Source organism: Ascaphus truei, chromosome 4 (genome assembly GCF_040206685.1).
Source record: "Ascaphus truei isolate aAscTru1 chromosome 4, aAscTru1.hap1, whole genome shotgun sequence".
Lineage (NCBI taxonomy): Eukaryota > Metazoa > Chordata > Amphibia > Anura > Ascaphidae > Ascaphus > Ascaphus truei.
Genome location: NC_134486.1, coordinates 269067355 through 269081876, shown reverse-complemented (window position 1 = coordinate 269081876; position 14522 = coordinate 269067355). Strand labels below are relative to the sequence as shown.

Genomic DNA, 14522 nt, shown 5'->3' with positions numbered 1-14522 from the left:
TCACTCATATATTCCACCCTATCCATGTAGATATTGCACCCCACATGCCACACTTTTATCAAATAACCAACCCAGTTGTCTCGATTGTGCACCTGACTGCTACATTTTGGTGCCAGATAGTCCAATGCAGCATTACGAAACCATTCTTCTCTATGCTCTTAGGTTTCTCTCATTAGGGGTTCTGGCAAGTATGGTAATCGTACCCATGGGATTTGACGTACCTTTGAATAAGAATCCTGTCAGCCCTGCTGCTTTTCATTAAATTCTACCCCTCCACCTGCCCTGACAGTACCCAGAACATTGGTTCCTGGTAGATAGTTTCACCCCTAGCCATCTCCAGAACTGGAGAGGAGACAAGACCCATATCGTAATCTTTGCTGCAATTACGCATCACCTCGGCTGCTTGTTTAGGGGTGTATTTCCCCTCTTTCCACCAATGTGCTAGCTTGTCTCCCTTCTCCATTACAAACCTAGTCCTGTCCAGATGGGGCACATAACCTCTAAACATAGGATCAACCAGTTCAAATAAACCCCTCCCACATCACATTTAGCATCAACATTACTTTTTGGGGTAACAGCCATTGCAGGTAACTGTGGTCGGGGCGATAGGGGTCTATACTTCCCACTAAACCCCAGGGACTCCTTTCGGTGTATCAGGGTAGCAATAGGTGATGTAGCATGGGGTTGGGCCAGCACAACATTTTCCTGCTGCTGCTCGTAGGCAGCTACTGTACCTCTACCAGCGCAAGCAATGTGTCCTGGGCCATATCGGCCACAAAATAAGTCAGCCACTGTCTTTCAGGGTCCGGGGTCTCGGCCTAGCAAGAGACCCAACACGAAAATCCGGTTTCCCTTTTACGTTCTGGTGGCCGCGTCCCATGCCTGCCAATGGCATAACCACACTGGCATCAGAAGTGCCTTCAGAAGTGGAGCCCAGATCTTTCAATGCCATCTCCTCCGTGGTGGATTCCAAGGCCTCTTTTAGCCCTCAGCAATGCAGCAGGAACAAGTTCCATTTGCAGTCATCAAGGGAGGAGTTGGTGTTGATGCCGTTCACTTCCACATATGGAACGACCTCCAGCATGGCTAAGATGACCTCAGGCGCATGAACATCAGGCGGGACGTTGGAAGCAGAAATGAGGGATGAGTCATCAGGCACAGAAACGATGGAGGTACCGGCCGGTACTTCTATCACCGATGCAACAACGTGGTCCCGTCGTCCAGACGCCGGTACCGCAGTTTCATCCAGATATCCTTCGCAACCAGGAATTGCTTTTGGCTGGAACTGGCCAGCGATGGCACCGTGGATAATGCTTGATGTGACTCCTCCACACCAGCCAGTATGGAATTGGGTAAGTCCACAGTATCATGGTATAGCAAAGCGGGACTGGAAGAGCTTTCCTTCCGGATACTAAGCCTCAATTACCAAGCTCCAAAGTCGACACTCCCCACGTAGAGTTCTCCACAGCAGTCAGTGTCTTTTACCCGTAGGCCAGGGTAGAGCATATCTTGAACCAAAGCCATGTAATCCCTGGCTACATCCGCAGAGGAACTCTCCATTATTGCCTGCAACTTGTGGGTCAACCGGGTAAGGGTCCGTACCACTTCCAGATGGAGCATAGACGGCTCACCGGGTTTAATTTACTTCAGCTGCAAGTAAGGTACATCGCACCGCTGGCAGCAGGAAGAGATGTCCAAACAATATCTTATAAATGCACCACATCATGCCTGTACAAGCCTTTACCATCACCTAACTCAACATGCCTTACAATGATACCCCCAATAGATTTTACACACCCAGCCACTGCTTTGTTAAGTTTCCTCCTTCAAAGCTTAAAAGGCCTGCAGCCTTTCAGATACAAGAATTTTAAATGTGGCACTATCTCTGACACTATTACATTTAGCTTAAGGAATGCAATAGAAACTTCAGTTAAATCTTAAATTAGTTGAAAAGTCTGAACATTCCCAATATCATCACCCCCACATGCATGAATATAATTTGGCAACCCCAACTTATTTTTATTTACCAATATCTCTGGTAAAATTTGTTGTTTCAATTTTAAGCCGCCTATGCCTTAACCAATGGACTGAATACTTTTCGGCTGCTAAATCCAGATGAAACCACAAAATTGCTGACTCACTCTCATAGCTTCTCAGTGGATTAAATAATGTCCTATTTGCTCCTAAGCAGAAATGCTTTTAAGTAGAATGAGAAAGATGTGGTAAAAGTGGACACCATCTGTTGCTTCTGATTCCTGCATTTGAATTACGCTGGAAAGGAGGATATTTTCAAATTATGCACTTTGTTCCACCAGCCTCATCATGTCTCAAACTCTATTCATATTTCGCCATCTCTCCTTACTTCACCACTTCTCAGTTCACAGGAACTCCTCTCTTATCTGAGCCCTCTGTCACCACACAGCTATACCCCCTTCACTAAAACACACCCCTACAAATCATCCTCACACATTCTCTTTCTGTCCATGCTTCTCCTCCTCGCTTCTGGGGATATCTCTCCCAATCCTGGTCCCTGCCTTATTTCTACTTGCTCTCGTCCTCGCCTTCCACATGCAAATTCTACTGCTTCGGGTATAAAACCCTCCAACCTCATACCCATCCCCTGCCAACCTCCCTCCTCTCTTCCTTTCTCATGTGGCCTTTGGAATGCTCGCTCCCTCTCTAACAAGTTCCTCTCTGTGCATGACTTCCTTCTCTCTCACTCTCTGCTCCTATTTGCCATAACTGAGACCTGGCTCACTCAGACTGACTCTGCTCTGGAAGCTGCCCTCTCTTATGGTGGCCTTTCCTTCTCCCACACTCCGCGCCCTGATGGCAGGGGTGGAGGAGTGGGGCTCCTGCTCTCCTCTCTCTGCCGCTACCGAACCGTTCCTATTCCTCCCTCTCTTGCTTTTCCCTCCTTTGAGGTTCACACAGTCCAGATCTTCTCTCCTCTCCCGGTCCATGTGGTGATTATCTATTGCCCACCTTCCTCTACTCATCCCCCTTCTGCCTTTCTCTCTCACTTTGAATCCTGACTCTCTTTCATTCTCTCCTCAGACTCCCCTGTTCTTCTCCTTGGGGACTTCAACTGCCACATTGATGACCCATTTCTCCCTTGGGCTTCCCGCTTTCTCTTTCTAACCTCTTCTTTTGGCCTTCAACAGTGGACTGAAGCCAGCACCCACAAGGATGGACACTACCTAGACCTGGTTTTCACTAAAAACTTCTCTCTCTCTGATTTCTCCATTTCCCCTTTTCCTCTCTCTGACTATTACCTCATTTCATTCTCTCTATCTCGCTTCTCTCCATCTCCATCTCCATCTTGCCCTCGTTTTTGCAGAAACCTGCGCTCTATTAACCTACCAGCTCTTGATTCCACTTTACACCCCTCCCTCTCCTCTTTCAGTTCTGCTTCAGACCCAGACAACCTGGTCAGGAACTACAACTCTGCCTTATCTTCCTCTCTTGATCTTCATGCCCCGTTTTCTCTCTGCCGTCCTCGCCCTTCTAACCCCAGACCCTGGCTAAACTCCCACACATGCATGCTGCGTTCCTCCACTCGTTCCTCTGAACGCCTCTGGAGGAAATCTCATACACTCGCAGACTTCATTCACTACAAATTTATACTGTTCTGTTTCAACTCTGCCCTCTCTCAGGCTAAACAAACCTACTTTTCATCACTAATCAACACACACAAGTCAAACCCACGCCGACTCTTTTCTGTCTTTGACTCTCTACTCAGACCACCCTCAGCTGCCTCCTCTTCTTCCTCCATCTCACCTCAGGACTTTGCTGACTTTTTTAAGGAAAAGGTGGAATCCATACGTCAGAACATCCCATCTGTTGTCTCCTCCCATCCCACACTGCTTCCCAACTCTCCTCCTGCCTTTCTTGACTCTTTTTCCGCTATCTCGGAGGAGGATGTGTCACTGCTGATCTCCTCTTCTACCTCTACCACTTGCCCTCTTGATCCCATTCCCTCCCATCTCCTAAAACCTCTTTCTCCTTCTATAATCCCTATGCTCACACAGATCTTTTCCTCTTCCCTCTACTCTGGTACCTTTCCATCCTAATTCAAGCATGCAACCGTTATACCATTACTAAAAAACAGCAAGCTTGACCCTACCTGTCCCTCTAACTATCGACCTGTCTCCCTCCTGCCTTTTGCCTCCAAACTCCTTGAACGTCTTGTATTCTCTCAATTGCTACACTTTCTCAACACCTATTCTCTTCTAGACGCTCTACAATCTGGCTTCCGCACTGCTCACTCTACTGAAACAGCCCTCACTTAAATAACTGACGACCTCCATGCAGCCAAAGACAGAGGTCATTACACTCTGCTCATATTACTCGACCTCTCTGCAGCATTTGACACCGTGGACCACCCTCTTCTCCTTCACATTCTCCATACTCTTGGTATTCGGAATAAAGCTCTATCCTGGATCTCCTCTTACTCTCCCATCGTACTTTCAGTGTCTCTTTTGCTAACACCTCCTCCTCCTCTATTGATCTCTCTGTGGGGGTACCCCAGGGCTCTGTCCTGGGACCCCTTCTCTTTTCTCATTACACACTCTCTCTAGGTGACCTAATCACATCTTTCGAATTTAAATATCACCTCTATGCTGACGACACACAAATTTACCTTTCAACCTCTGACCTTACACCTGCTATACAGACCAAAGTTTCTGAATGCCTCTCTGGAATATCATCCTGGATTGCCATCCACCGTCTGAAACTTAACATGGCAAAAACAGAGCTCCTTATACTTCCTCCCAAACCTGGCCCTACTACCTCCTTCCACATTGCTATTGGAAATACGATCATTCACCCACGAGCCCAAGCACGCTGCCTAGGGTTTACACTTGATTCCTCTCTCTCATTCTCCTCTCATATTCAAAAAGTTTCTAAAACTTGTAGCTTTTTCCTCCGCAATATCACAAAGATACGCCCTTTCCTCTGTTTCTCGACTGCTAAAACTCTGACTCAGGCCCTCATTCTCTCACGTCTCGATTACTGCAACCTCCTGCTGTCCGGCCTTCCTGCCTCTCACCTGTCTCCCCTACAATCTATCCTAAACGCTGCTGCCAGAATCACTCTACTCTTTCCTAAATCTATCTCCGCATCTCCCCTCATGAAATCCCTCCCCTGGCTTCCGATCAAATCCCGTATCTCACACTCAATTCTCCTCCTAACTTTTGAAGCTTTACATTCTTCTGCCCTCCTTACATCTCAGCCCTAATTTCTCGCTATGCACCATCCCGACTCTTGCGTTCTTCTCAAGGATGTCTTCTTTCTACCCCCTTTGTATCTAAAGCTCTCTCCCGCCTTAAACCTTTCTCACTTTCTGCCCCACACCTCTGGAATGCCCTTCCCCTCAATACCCGACTAGCACCCTCTCTACCCACCTTTAAGACCCACCTTAAGACACATCTGCTTAAAGAAGCATATGAATAGCACTGGATAATCCTGGACACATGATACATAAAGCTTGGCCCCCTGCAGACGCACTTACTAGAATTCCCTCCTACTGTCTCTGTACGTTCTCCCTACCTACCAATTAGATTGTAGCTCCTCGGAGCAGGGACTCCTCTTCCTTAATGTTACTTTTATGTCTGAAGCACTTATTCCCATGATCTGTTATTTATATTATTTGTTATTTATATGATATGTATTACTACTGTGAAGCGCTATGTACATTTATGGCGCTATATAAATAAATCAGACACTATTAGAGAAATGCTGCACACCTCAAAGTAGAAAAAATAGTAATACAGTTACCGGTGCTCCAGTGTTTGCACGAAAGCCTGCAATCAGTCCTGAACAGATGAACAAAGGAACATAGGGCACAACGGATTTAGCAAATTCAACTCATTTATTGAGCCAACACAACGTTTCGACCAGGATGGTCTTTTTCAAGTGACAATGGCATGAATGTATTTGTGCATTGTGCATGCAATGTATTTATATATAATGAATAACCCTGCTCACTTAATGTAACCATGTATTTGTCATCATAACTCTGTGCCCAGGACATATTTGAAATCGAGAGGTAACTCTCAATGTATTACTTCTTGGTAAAACATTTTATAAATAAATCTCCTTGAAAAAAGCCTTCCAATTGGCATAATAATGCATCATTCTAAAGTTAAATACCCCAACAATGATTGCAACTGTTACATTTAACTTCTGCAGTCTTGTCAACTGGCAGATGTTATTCCATTAACCTGCTATCATACCATGCCAGGACATACTTGAAAACGAGAGGTAAGTCTCAATGTATTACATCCTGGTAAAACATTTTATAAATATGTAGGGATGTGGTAGGAACCTCATATGTGTGTTCAGTGTGTGTTCAGTTGGTGTTTTGACTCTGTTCAGGAGAGTCATGTGGAGGTCTGCAACAGTGTTGCAGAGGCTGATGCAATAGCTGTGAGTCTGTGCAGCTCAAGGCAGAAAGGCTCTGTTGACCATTAACCTGCTATCATACCATGCCAGGGCATACTTGAAAACGAGAGGTATGTCTCAATGTATTACATCCTGGTAAAACATTTTATAAATATGTAGGGATGTGGTAGGAACCTCATATGTGTGTTCAGTGTGTGTTCAGTTGGTGTTTTGACTCTGTTCAGGAGAGTCATGTGGAGGTCTGCAACAGTGTTGCAGAGGCTGATGCAATAGCTGTGAGTCTGTGCAGCTCAAGGCAGAAAAGCTCTGTTGAGGAACTACAACTCCCATGAGCTCCTGGGCAGTCACCTGACTTGAGGAGCCAATCGGAAGGCTAGAATTACAGGAGGAGAAAAGGGAAGCGTGGGGGAGAGGCCACGCTAGTCAGAGGGGCTCTGGAAGGTAAAGGAGGAGGGTGTATGCATGCAGGGGGTCCGTGACCCGCCTGCATACGCTAGCTTTACCCCCAGGCCCTTAGGAATATCCCTGAGCCACAGTAGGTTGCTGTGCTGCAGGGACGCCCATAGTGGTAGCGATCAGTCACCTTACTGTGTAGACAGTTAGGGACAAGCGTGCGGAGCAGGTTTGCTGGTGAGCTGCTTGGGACCAGACAGCTTCACTGCGGACATCAAAGACAAGAAAGGATTTGGCTGATCCTTTTCGAAGCATTACCGGTCACGCCGTGACCGGAAGGTATTTACGTTAAGTGCACCAACACCGGTCAACAGGTGCTGATCCCGCCTTAGGCGTAACTCTTTGAGGACACTAGTGAGTGACCAAAGGCCTAATACACGGAGTTATTCTAGCTACTAGCGCAAGGACACGGTGTGTGGGGCACGCGGTGACGGGACCCGGACATACTCATTAAGAGCGTGGCTGAGCCACCACTGTACAGGACAATACTCATTAAGAGCATGGCCGAGCCACTCACGTTATAAGGACATTACCATTTAGCTGCGTTAAGGTTATATTGCATTTTAGGTTATGTGTTGGGTTATATGCTGCGTGTTTATTAATATGATAGAGTGCTAAGGTTATTGTGCATATAGTAAAGTTGGTTGCATCATACATGTGTGTATATATGTTTCTTGCCCAGGGGAATCTCACATCACGGGGATCCTGGGTAAGTGGAGGCGCTGCGCTATAAGTGTTACCCCAGGCTCCCAGCTAGCGAAGGCTCAGATCTCCTGGAGCCGCAGGTGCGAGCAGTTACCCGTAGTCGCTTTAGCGTGTCAGAAAAGGGGCTACAAATAAATAGATAAATATCAATCTCTATTTCCAGAAAGTATAAAGTGTCAGTCGGGCCTACTGTTTTATCTGCTGCTTGGGGCACCCTGAGTTGTTTAGCAAGCCATTGGAATGATAATAGCCTTTTACAAACATTGGTCTCTTTAGGGCCTGCAAATAAAGAATCATGCAGATAATTTACGATGAACTTGCTTCCTGTCTCCATTTTTAATACCCAACGTAAAAAAAGAAGCAAACAGCTCAAAATAATAACACCTATCAAAATAATACCACCCTTTAAACTGAAAATGTAGAATGTTAAAACATTCTGGATCAATGGATAACAAACAGAATGCAGATTCAATGTCTACCTTAGCTAAAAGTGCCCATGATTACATTGTCATGCAAGCTCAAGGCCTCAATCAGACGATGCATAAGAAAAACTTTACATTTTCAATTCCCATGATTTCAAAAATCCCCCACTGGATAAGACAGATGATGGAATGTTGACAAAAATGGTGAAAGACCCGGCCGGGGAGGATGCCGACCTAGGGGCCTATGCAGAGAGCAGCGAATTTTAAAATTGGCGAATTTATTAAAAAGTAGCTTTTTTGGAGAGTTTTATTCTCCATATGCAGAAAAGTGCGAATTCTGCTATGTTTAACATGGATGCGTGTGGCGAGTTTAAATTGGCGAGATGCGCGCTTCAGAAATATGTTAAAACAAATTCGCGGCTTTTTTTTTCCCTTTGCAATGGCCGCGAGCGGCAGTTTTTTCTGGCGAGTTAAAACTGAGACAATCGCGCCATTTTATTGGCGCGAACAGCCGCTAGATGCCGTTCGCGCCTCTCTGCATACGGATATTTTTAAAACTGGCGAGATTGAGGTTCTCGCCAGCCGCGAGGCGAGTTTTATAACTAGAAAAGAAAAATTGGCGCGTTTTTCGGAACTCGCCATTTTCTGCTGCTTTCTGCGCGATTTTCTCCAAAAAATGGCGAATTTCGAAATAGCGCTGCTCTCTGCATAGGCCCCCTAGACGGAACACAAGAACTTTGCCGGATGGTAACACCAAAAACGTCCGCCAGTTGAACAAGGGACAAAGTGGACAGGGTGAGTCATCAAACGTTAGTTTGTTACACTTCTCACACATTAAGTGATGGCGTTAACCCTTATATCACATAACGTTAAGGGCTTTAATAGCCCAACCAAGAGAAAAATAGCTTTCACTGACTATAAACGAAAACACGCAGATGTCCTAATGTTACAGGAGACTCATTTTAGCAAGACCAACGCGCCTAAATTCCTAGACAAAGACTATGCCCAGTTCTATCTTTCCTCCGCACCGGTTAAAAAACGTGGAGTGGCCATCTTGTTCCATAATAAAATCCCATTTGTAGCCCAAACTATTAAAAGAGACACAGAGGGACGCTTTGTTATACTAGTGGGCACGATACGGGAGCAATGCATCACAATAGCCACAATCTATGCCCCCTGCGAGCAGGACGCAGTCTTCTTTGAAGACTTTTTTCGGACTCTACGCACCGTCGAAAGGGGCGGCGTAATACTCGCAGGGGATATCAACATGGTCATGCAACCAAATCTAGACAAATCAGGGAATACGGGCACAGTACATAAAAAAGTGGGGACCTCTTTACGCAAGGGCCTCAAAGACAACCAACTGACTGACATATGGAGAGAACTACACCCGACTGATAGGGACTATACGTTCTATTCCCACCCACACGGCTCCTACAGCAGAATTGATTATTTTTTCGTCTCTTGCCAACTGGTTCCTCTGGTCTCCCGAGCTGGGATCCATGATATTTCATGGTCTGACCATGCACCGATAGAGCTAAGGTGCGAGCACATCTGAACAGGCAGACCAGGAGCGAACTGGAAGCTCAACGAATCAATCCTAAAAATTCCTGAGATTTATGAGACAATAAAGGAAGAAATAGTTCAATTCTTCCACACAAACACAGGCTCTGTAGATTCCCAGTTTGTATTATGGGAGGCTCACAAAGCGACGCTGAGGGGCATACTAATTAGCACCACAGCTAGGAGAAAACGGGAAAGGGACTCAAAAATTATGAAGCTTCAATCGAGATTACACTCCCTTACATCACTCCATAAGAGTAACCCAGACCTGCAAACCCTACAAGAATTGAAAGATACCAAAATTGAACTAAACATGTTGTTGACCTCCAGGGCAGATAACGCGCTGAGTTGGTCTAAGAGGAAATTTTATGAAAAAGCGAACAGGCCGGATACTATGCTGGCTCGAGCGTTAAGAGACAGACAAGTGAAGTTTAATATCCAAGCTATACGCTTAAAATCAGGCACCCCCACGGCCAACCCTAAGAAAATAGTAGAAGAATTTGGTTCGTTCTATGAAACACTATATAATGGAGAGAAAGTGGCACATAACACTAAAACGAGCGAGAAGCTGAGAGATTTCTTAGCCAGCTCAAAACTAGGGAGATTGACAGAGGCAGAGAGAGAGGCCATGGGCGCTGATTTCACTATAGAGGAGGTGTCACAAGCCATTAAGGAACTCAAACCCTCAAAAGCCCCAGGGCCAGATGGCTTCTCGGGGCTATACTATAAGAAATTTGCCAAAGTACTAGCCCCTAGGTTGCTCCACGTGTTCAATGCAATATTAGCAGGAGCCCCCATCCCCAGAGAGATGTTACAGGCGTCTATATCATTAATCCATAAACCAGGTAAAGATCCGCTGGACTGCAAAAGTTATAGGCCCATATCCCTAATCAATACTGCTATTAAAATATACGCTAAACTATTGGCCAATAGATTATGTCTAATCCTACCCAGACTTATACACCCAGATCAGGTCGGATTCATTAAAGGCAGACAGGCAGCGGACAATACCCGGCGATTTATTGATCTGGTAGAATTGGCCACTAAAAATAACACACAAAGTATGCTTTTAAGTCTGGATGCAGAAAAAGCTTTTGATAGGATAGACTGGCCTTACCTGAAGGAGACGCTTGCGGCATTTGGCTTTGGGGATCAGGTGAGTAGAGCGATTCTCTCGCTGTACTCAGGACCTACCGCCAGGGTAATACACCAGGGCTTTCCATCTCTCCCCTTTCAAATTAAGAGTGGCACGAGACAGGGATGCCCATTATCCCCTCTCCTGTTCGCTCTATGTATAGAACCACTGGCGGCGCAAATTAGAGGCAACCCGGACATCTCAGGGTTAAACGTATATTCTCAAACACATAAAGCGGCCCTGTACGCAGATGATATCCTACTAATTATTTCAAAGCCCCTCACCTCCTTGCCAAACCTATTGGATTTATTGGACAGATTCTTGAGCATTTCGGGATTTAAAATAAATCAAGCTAAATCTGAAGCCCTCAACATCAATCTCCCTAGACACGTAGAGAAGTTATTGCAACTGAATTTTAACTTCCACTGGCAACAGAAATACATAAAATATCTAGGAGTCCACATAGCCAAGAACACCAAAGACATCTACAATGCAAATTACCCCAACCTAATTCGGACGTTGATAGCTGACCTCCATAAATGGTCCTCTATACGAATATCCTGGATAGGTAGGATACATAGCGTCAAAATGAACCTACTGCCCCGTATCCTATACCTTTTCCAGACGTTACCAGTGCCACTCAGACTGAAGGATTTGCTCTCACTTCAGTCTGCAATCTCTAAATTTATCTGGGGAGGGAAAAAACCGAGAGTCAACAAATTAAATATGAAAAGATCTGTCCTAGCAGGGGGCCTAGCGGTACCCTGCCTGCTCTCATATTACAAAGCGGCTCAATTAAGCCAAATTGTTCAATGGCAATCCAGTCCACATTTAAAACGGTGGGTGGAATTAGAGAGTGCTGCCTGCGCTCCTTTAAAAATACGCAACTTGATTTGGCTACCTAAAACAGCACGACGATCTGCTGACATGCCGCTTTCCTCAATGACCAACTCGTTGTCTATCTGGGAGGCTAATAAGACTAAATACTCTCTCACAACGAGTAATTCTTCGATGTCCCCAATTTGGAACAATCCCAAGTTCGCTCCTGGCCTTCTGGAGGGAGATGCATCAATTTGGAAACAAAAAGGTTATATACGAATTAAAGATCTGGAGGGTTACAATAGCAAGATTAAAACGTTTGATCACGTCAGAGAAGAAAAAGATATACCCCACTCAGAATTTTTTAGGTACCTCCAGCTTCGAGCATTTTATAACAAATTTGCCCCATACCCCCCCCTGACGTCATTCGAAAAGCTCTGTCTGGCAGAGACCGACACAAAGGGACTCACATCACAATTGTACAAGGAAGTAGTTGATTCTGCGAGCTTTAGACAGCAGCCACCGTCATTTAGAACCCAATGGGAAAGAGACCTGGGAGAGACATTAGAAGATGACGAGTGGAACGCTATATATATGGCCACGGCAAAAAGCTCCATATGTACCGCACTAAAGGAGAACGCATATAAGGTCCTAATGCGGTGGTACCTCACCCCAATGAAATTAGCCAAGTTCGTGCCTGGATCCTCCTCACTATGCCCCCGGCAGTGCGGAGGATCGGCCGATCTGTTACATATGCTGTGGTCTTGCCCGCGGATCTCCCCACTATGGGAAGAAATTAGACATTGGATACAGAGAGTCTTCGACCTCACTATTCCCCCAGACCCATGGCTATTCCTCTTGAATAGACCACTAACGGGCCTGTCCAAAGCAAACAATAAACTAATAGCACATTTTGCAATAGCCACACGGAGCGAGATAGCAGCACTATGGAAACGCCCCGAAATTCCAAGTATCCCAAAGATTCGAAATCGATTGTGGTTTATCTGCCAGATGGAAAAGTTGACGAGTCTAGTTAACGACACTGGCACCAATTATCTCAAAGTATGGACGCCTTGGCTGGCGCAGACGGATATCCCCGGGGTTGAGAGGAACACAATCTGGCTGTGATAGATGCAGGTGCGTTCTCCTTTAGGAGCGGAAACTCAGCTCACGACGACTACACAGACAAATAGACAGAACGCCTACAGAGGTGTTAAACTGGAGAGGACGCAACCCACAAAGAACCTTACTAGGAGCGGTGAAGAGACCTAGCACGAGTCGATGCTCCTCTTCCGGCCGCGCCACCCCTTTACCCCCTTCCTACCCACCTCCTTTTTTTTTTTTTTTTAATTTATTTTTTTCTTTATTGATTTTGTGTTTGTCAATTTGAATCAATCGTACTATGAATTATGTTATTATCTTTATTGCTAGTCTACCCAAAACAATCCGGTCGAGAAGGGCCCGAAAAACCGGGATATGTCTCACAAACTGACATACGGTACTGTCTATTGCGGAGATTAACACTAAAAATGAATGTAATGTATACTGTATTCTGTATCACTTGTTTGGAAAAATGCAATAAAATTTAAGTTACAAAAAAAAAATGGTGAAAGAAAGAATCCCTTATATTGTGGCACTTGGAGAAAAAAAACCCTAGTTAAAACTTAATATTTATTATATAATTTTAAAAATAAAACTGTTTGGAGGAACCATAAATGCAGGACAAAAAGCTAAATAAAATAAATTAAAAGAGCGGAGAGGTCGAGAGAGACGGAGAGTGACGTCGGCTCATCGGAGAGGTGTGGGCTTGTGCACCGTCTGAGTGCTTCGCAGACTGCGTCCGTGGGCAGCAAGAGCACTCAGACTTTAGGGTCAGTCTCCACCATTATTATATTTGTTTAAACTTGTCCTGTTAGAGGTTGGATATACTGACATTGCCAGAGCTATATGTATGGCTGCTTCACATCAGCAACCAACTATATTTAGCCAGGCTTCACCTTAAACCAACACCTCTTCATCAGACATGTTTTACTGAGAGTGTGTGTAATATACCCCATCCAATCCGCATCTTATACACGATTGGTTATAAGGGATTTGAGATATAACATTATCTTAATTACATCTACTCACTTATGACACAGATAGACTACCCATACACAATTAAAGGGTTAAATAAAGTTTAATAAAAAGGAATATACAGAATATTGCTCTATTAGTACCCTTACCATACCTCTCCGCTCTTTTAATTTATTTTATTTAGCTTTTTGTCCTGCATTTACTGTATGGTTCCTCTAAATAGTTTTATTTTTAAAATTATATAATGAATATTACGTTTTAACTAGGTTTTTTTTTCTCCAAGTGCCACAATATAGGGATTCTTTCTTTCACCATTTTTGTCAATACCCCATTCCCTGTGAGCACCACCCTCCCTTTACTGTTTGGTTCTCTTCTCCCTCTTTATATGCTTGAGCAGGGTAACATCTGCAGTATCCACTATATGCAGATTTATCTCCCTATATAGATGATGGAATGTGCCTGAAGAACCTGGCTCTATTGTTGGGACAACAACTAGGGGAGAAAAATGAAAATGATCAAAAGGTGGGGCTGAAAAGGGGTGTGTTACTTACCCAATAACAATTGTGTGTCTAATTTTTTTTCACTACTTCTGGGTGTTCCTCTACAGATTTCAAGTTATGCACCCATGCCAACTTTTAGATACCTACAGAAGAAATATAAAAACCTACTAAAAAAAAATCATTTTTAAATTTCATTTGCCTACGGCTGGTCAAAGTACCTGTATAACAAGGCAACATGCTCTCTAATTTCCTTGGTGTCCTCACCTTTCCCCACGTATTCTCTGCCATATACTGTACTATTGCCATGGGTATGAAATGTGAGGTGATTTCCCACACATGATGAGCATTCATGTCTCAACTTGCAAGCATCATGCCCATTCAATGGGCTTTGTTAAAAATCTAGCACATTCCCTTTCTAAGTGCTGCTGCTGACCCGCTAAAATG

At 44.7% G+C, this 14522-nt stretch overlaps 1 protein-coding gene across 1 annotated transcript in view; it reads left to right on the top strand.

Moving 5' to 3' along the window:
- Nucleotides 1–1295: 1295 nt before the first annotated feature.
- The window catches only part of LOC142492376 (uncharacterized), a 62965-nt gene continuing 49738 nt past the window's right edge, over nt 1296–14522 (top strand). The window contains exon 1 of the mRNA XM_075595023.1: nt 1296–1352. Coding sequence (XP_075451138.1) covers nt 1296–1352 — 57 coding nt within the window. The remainder of the gene's footprint in view (nt 1353–14522) is intronic.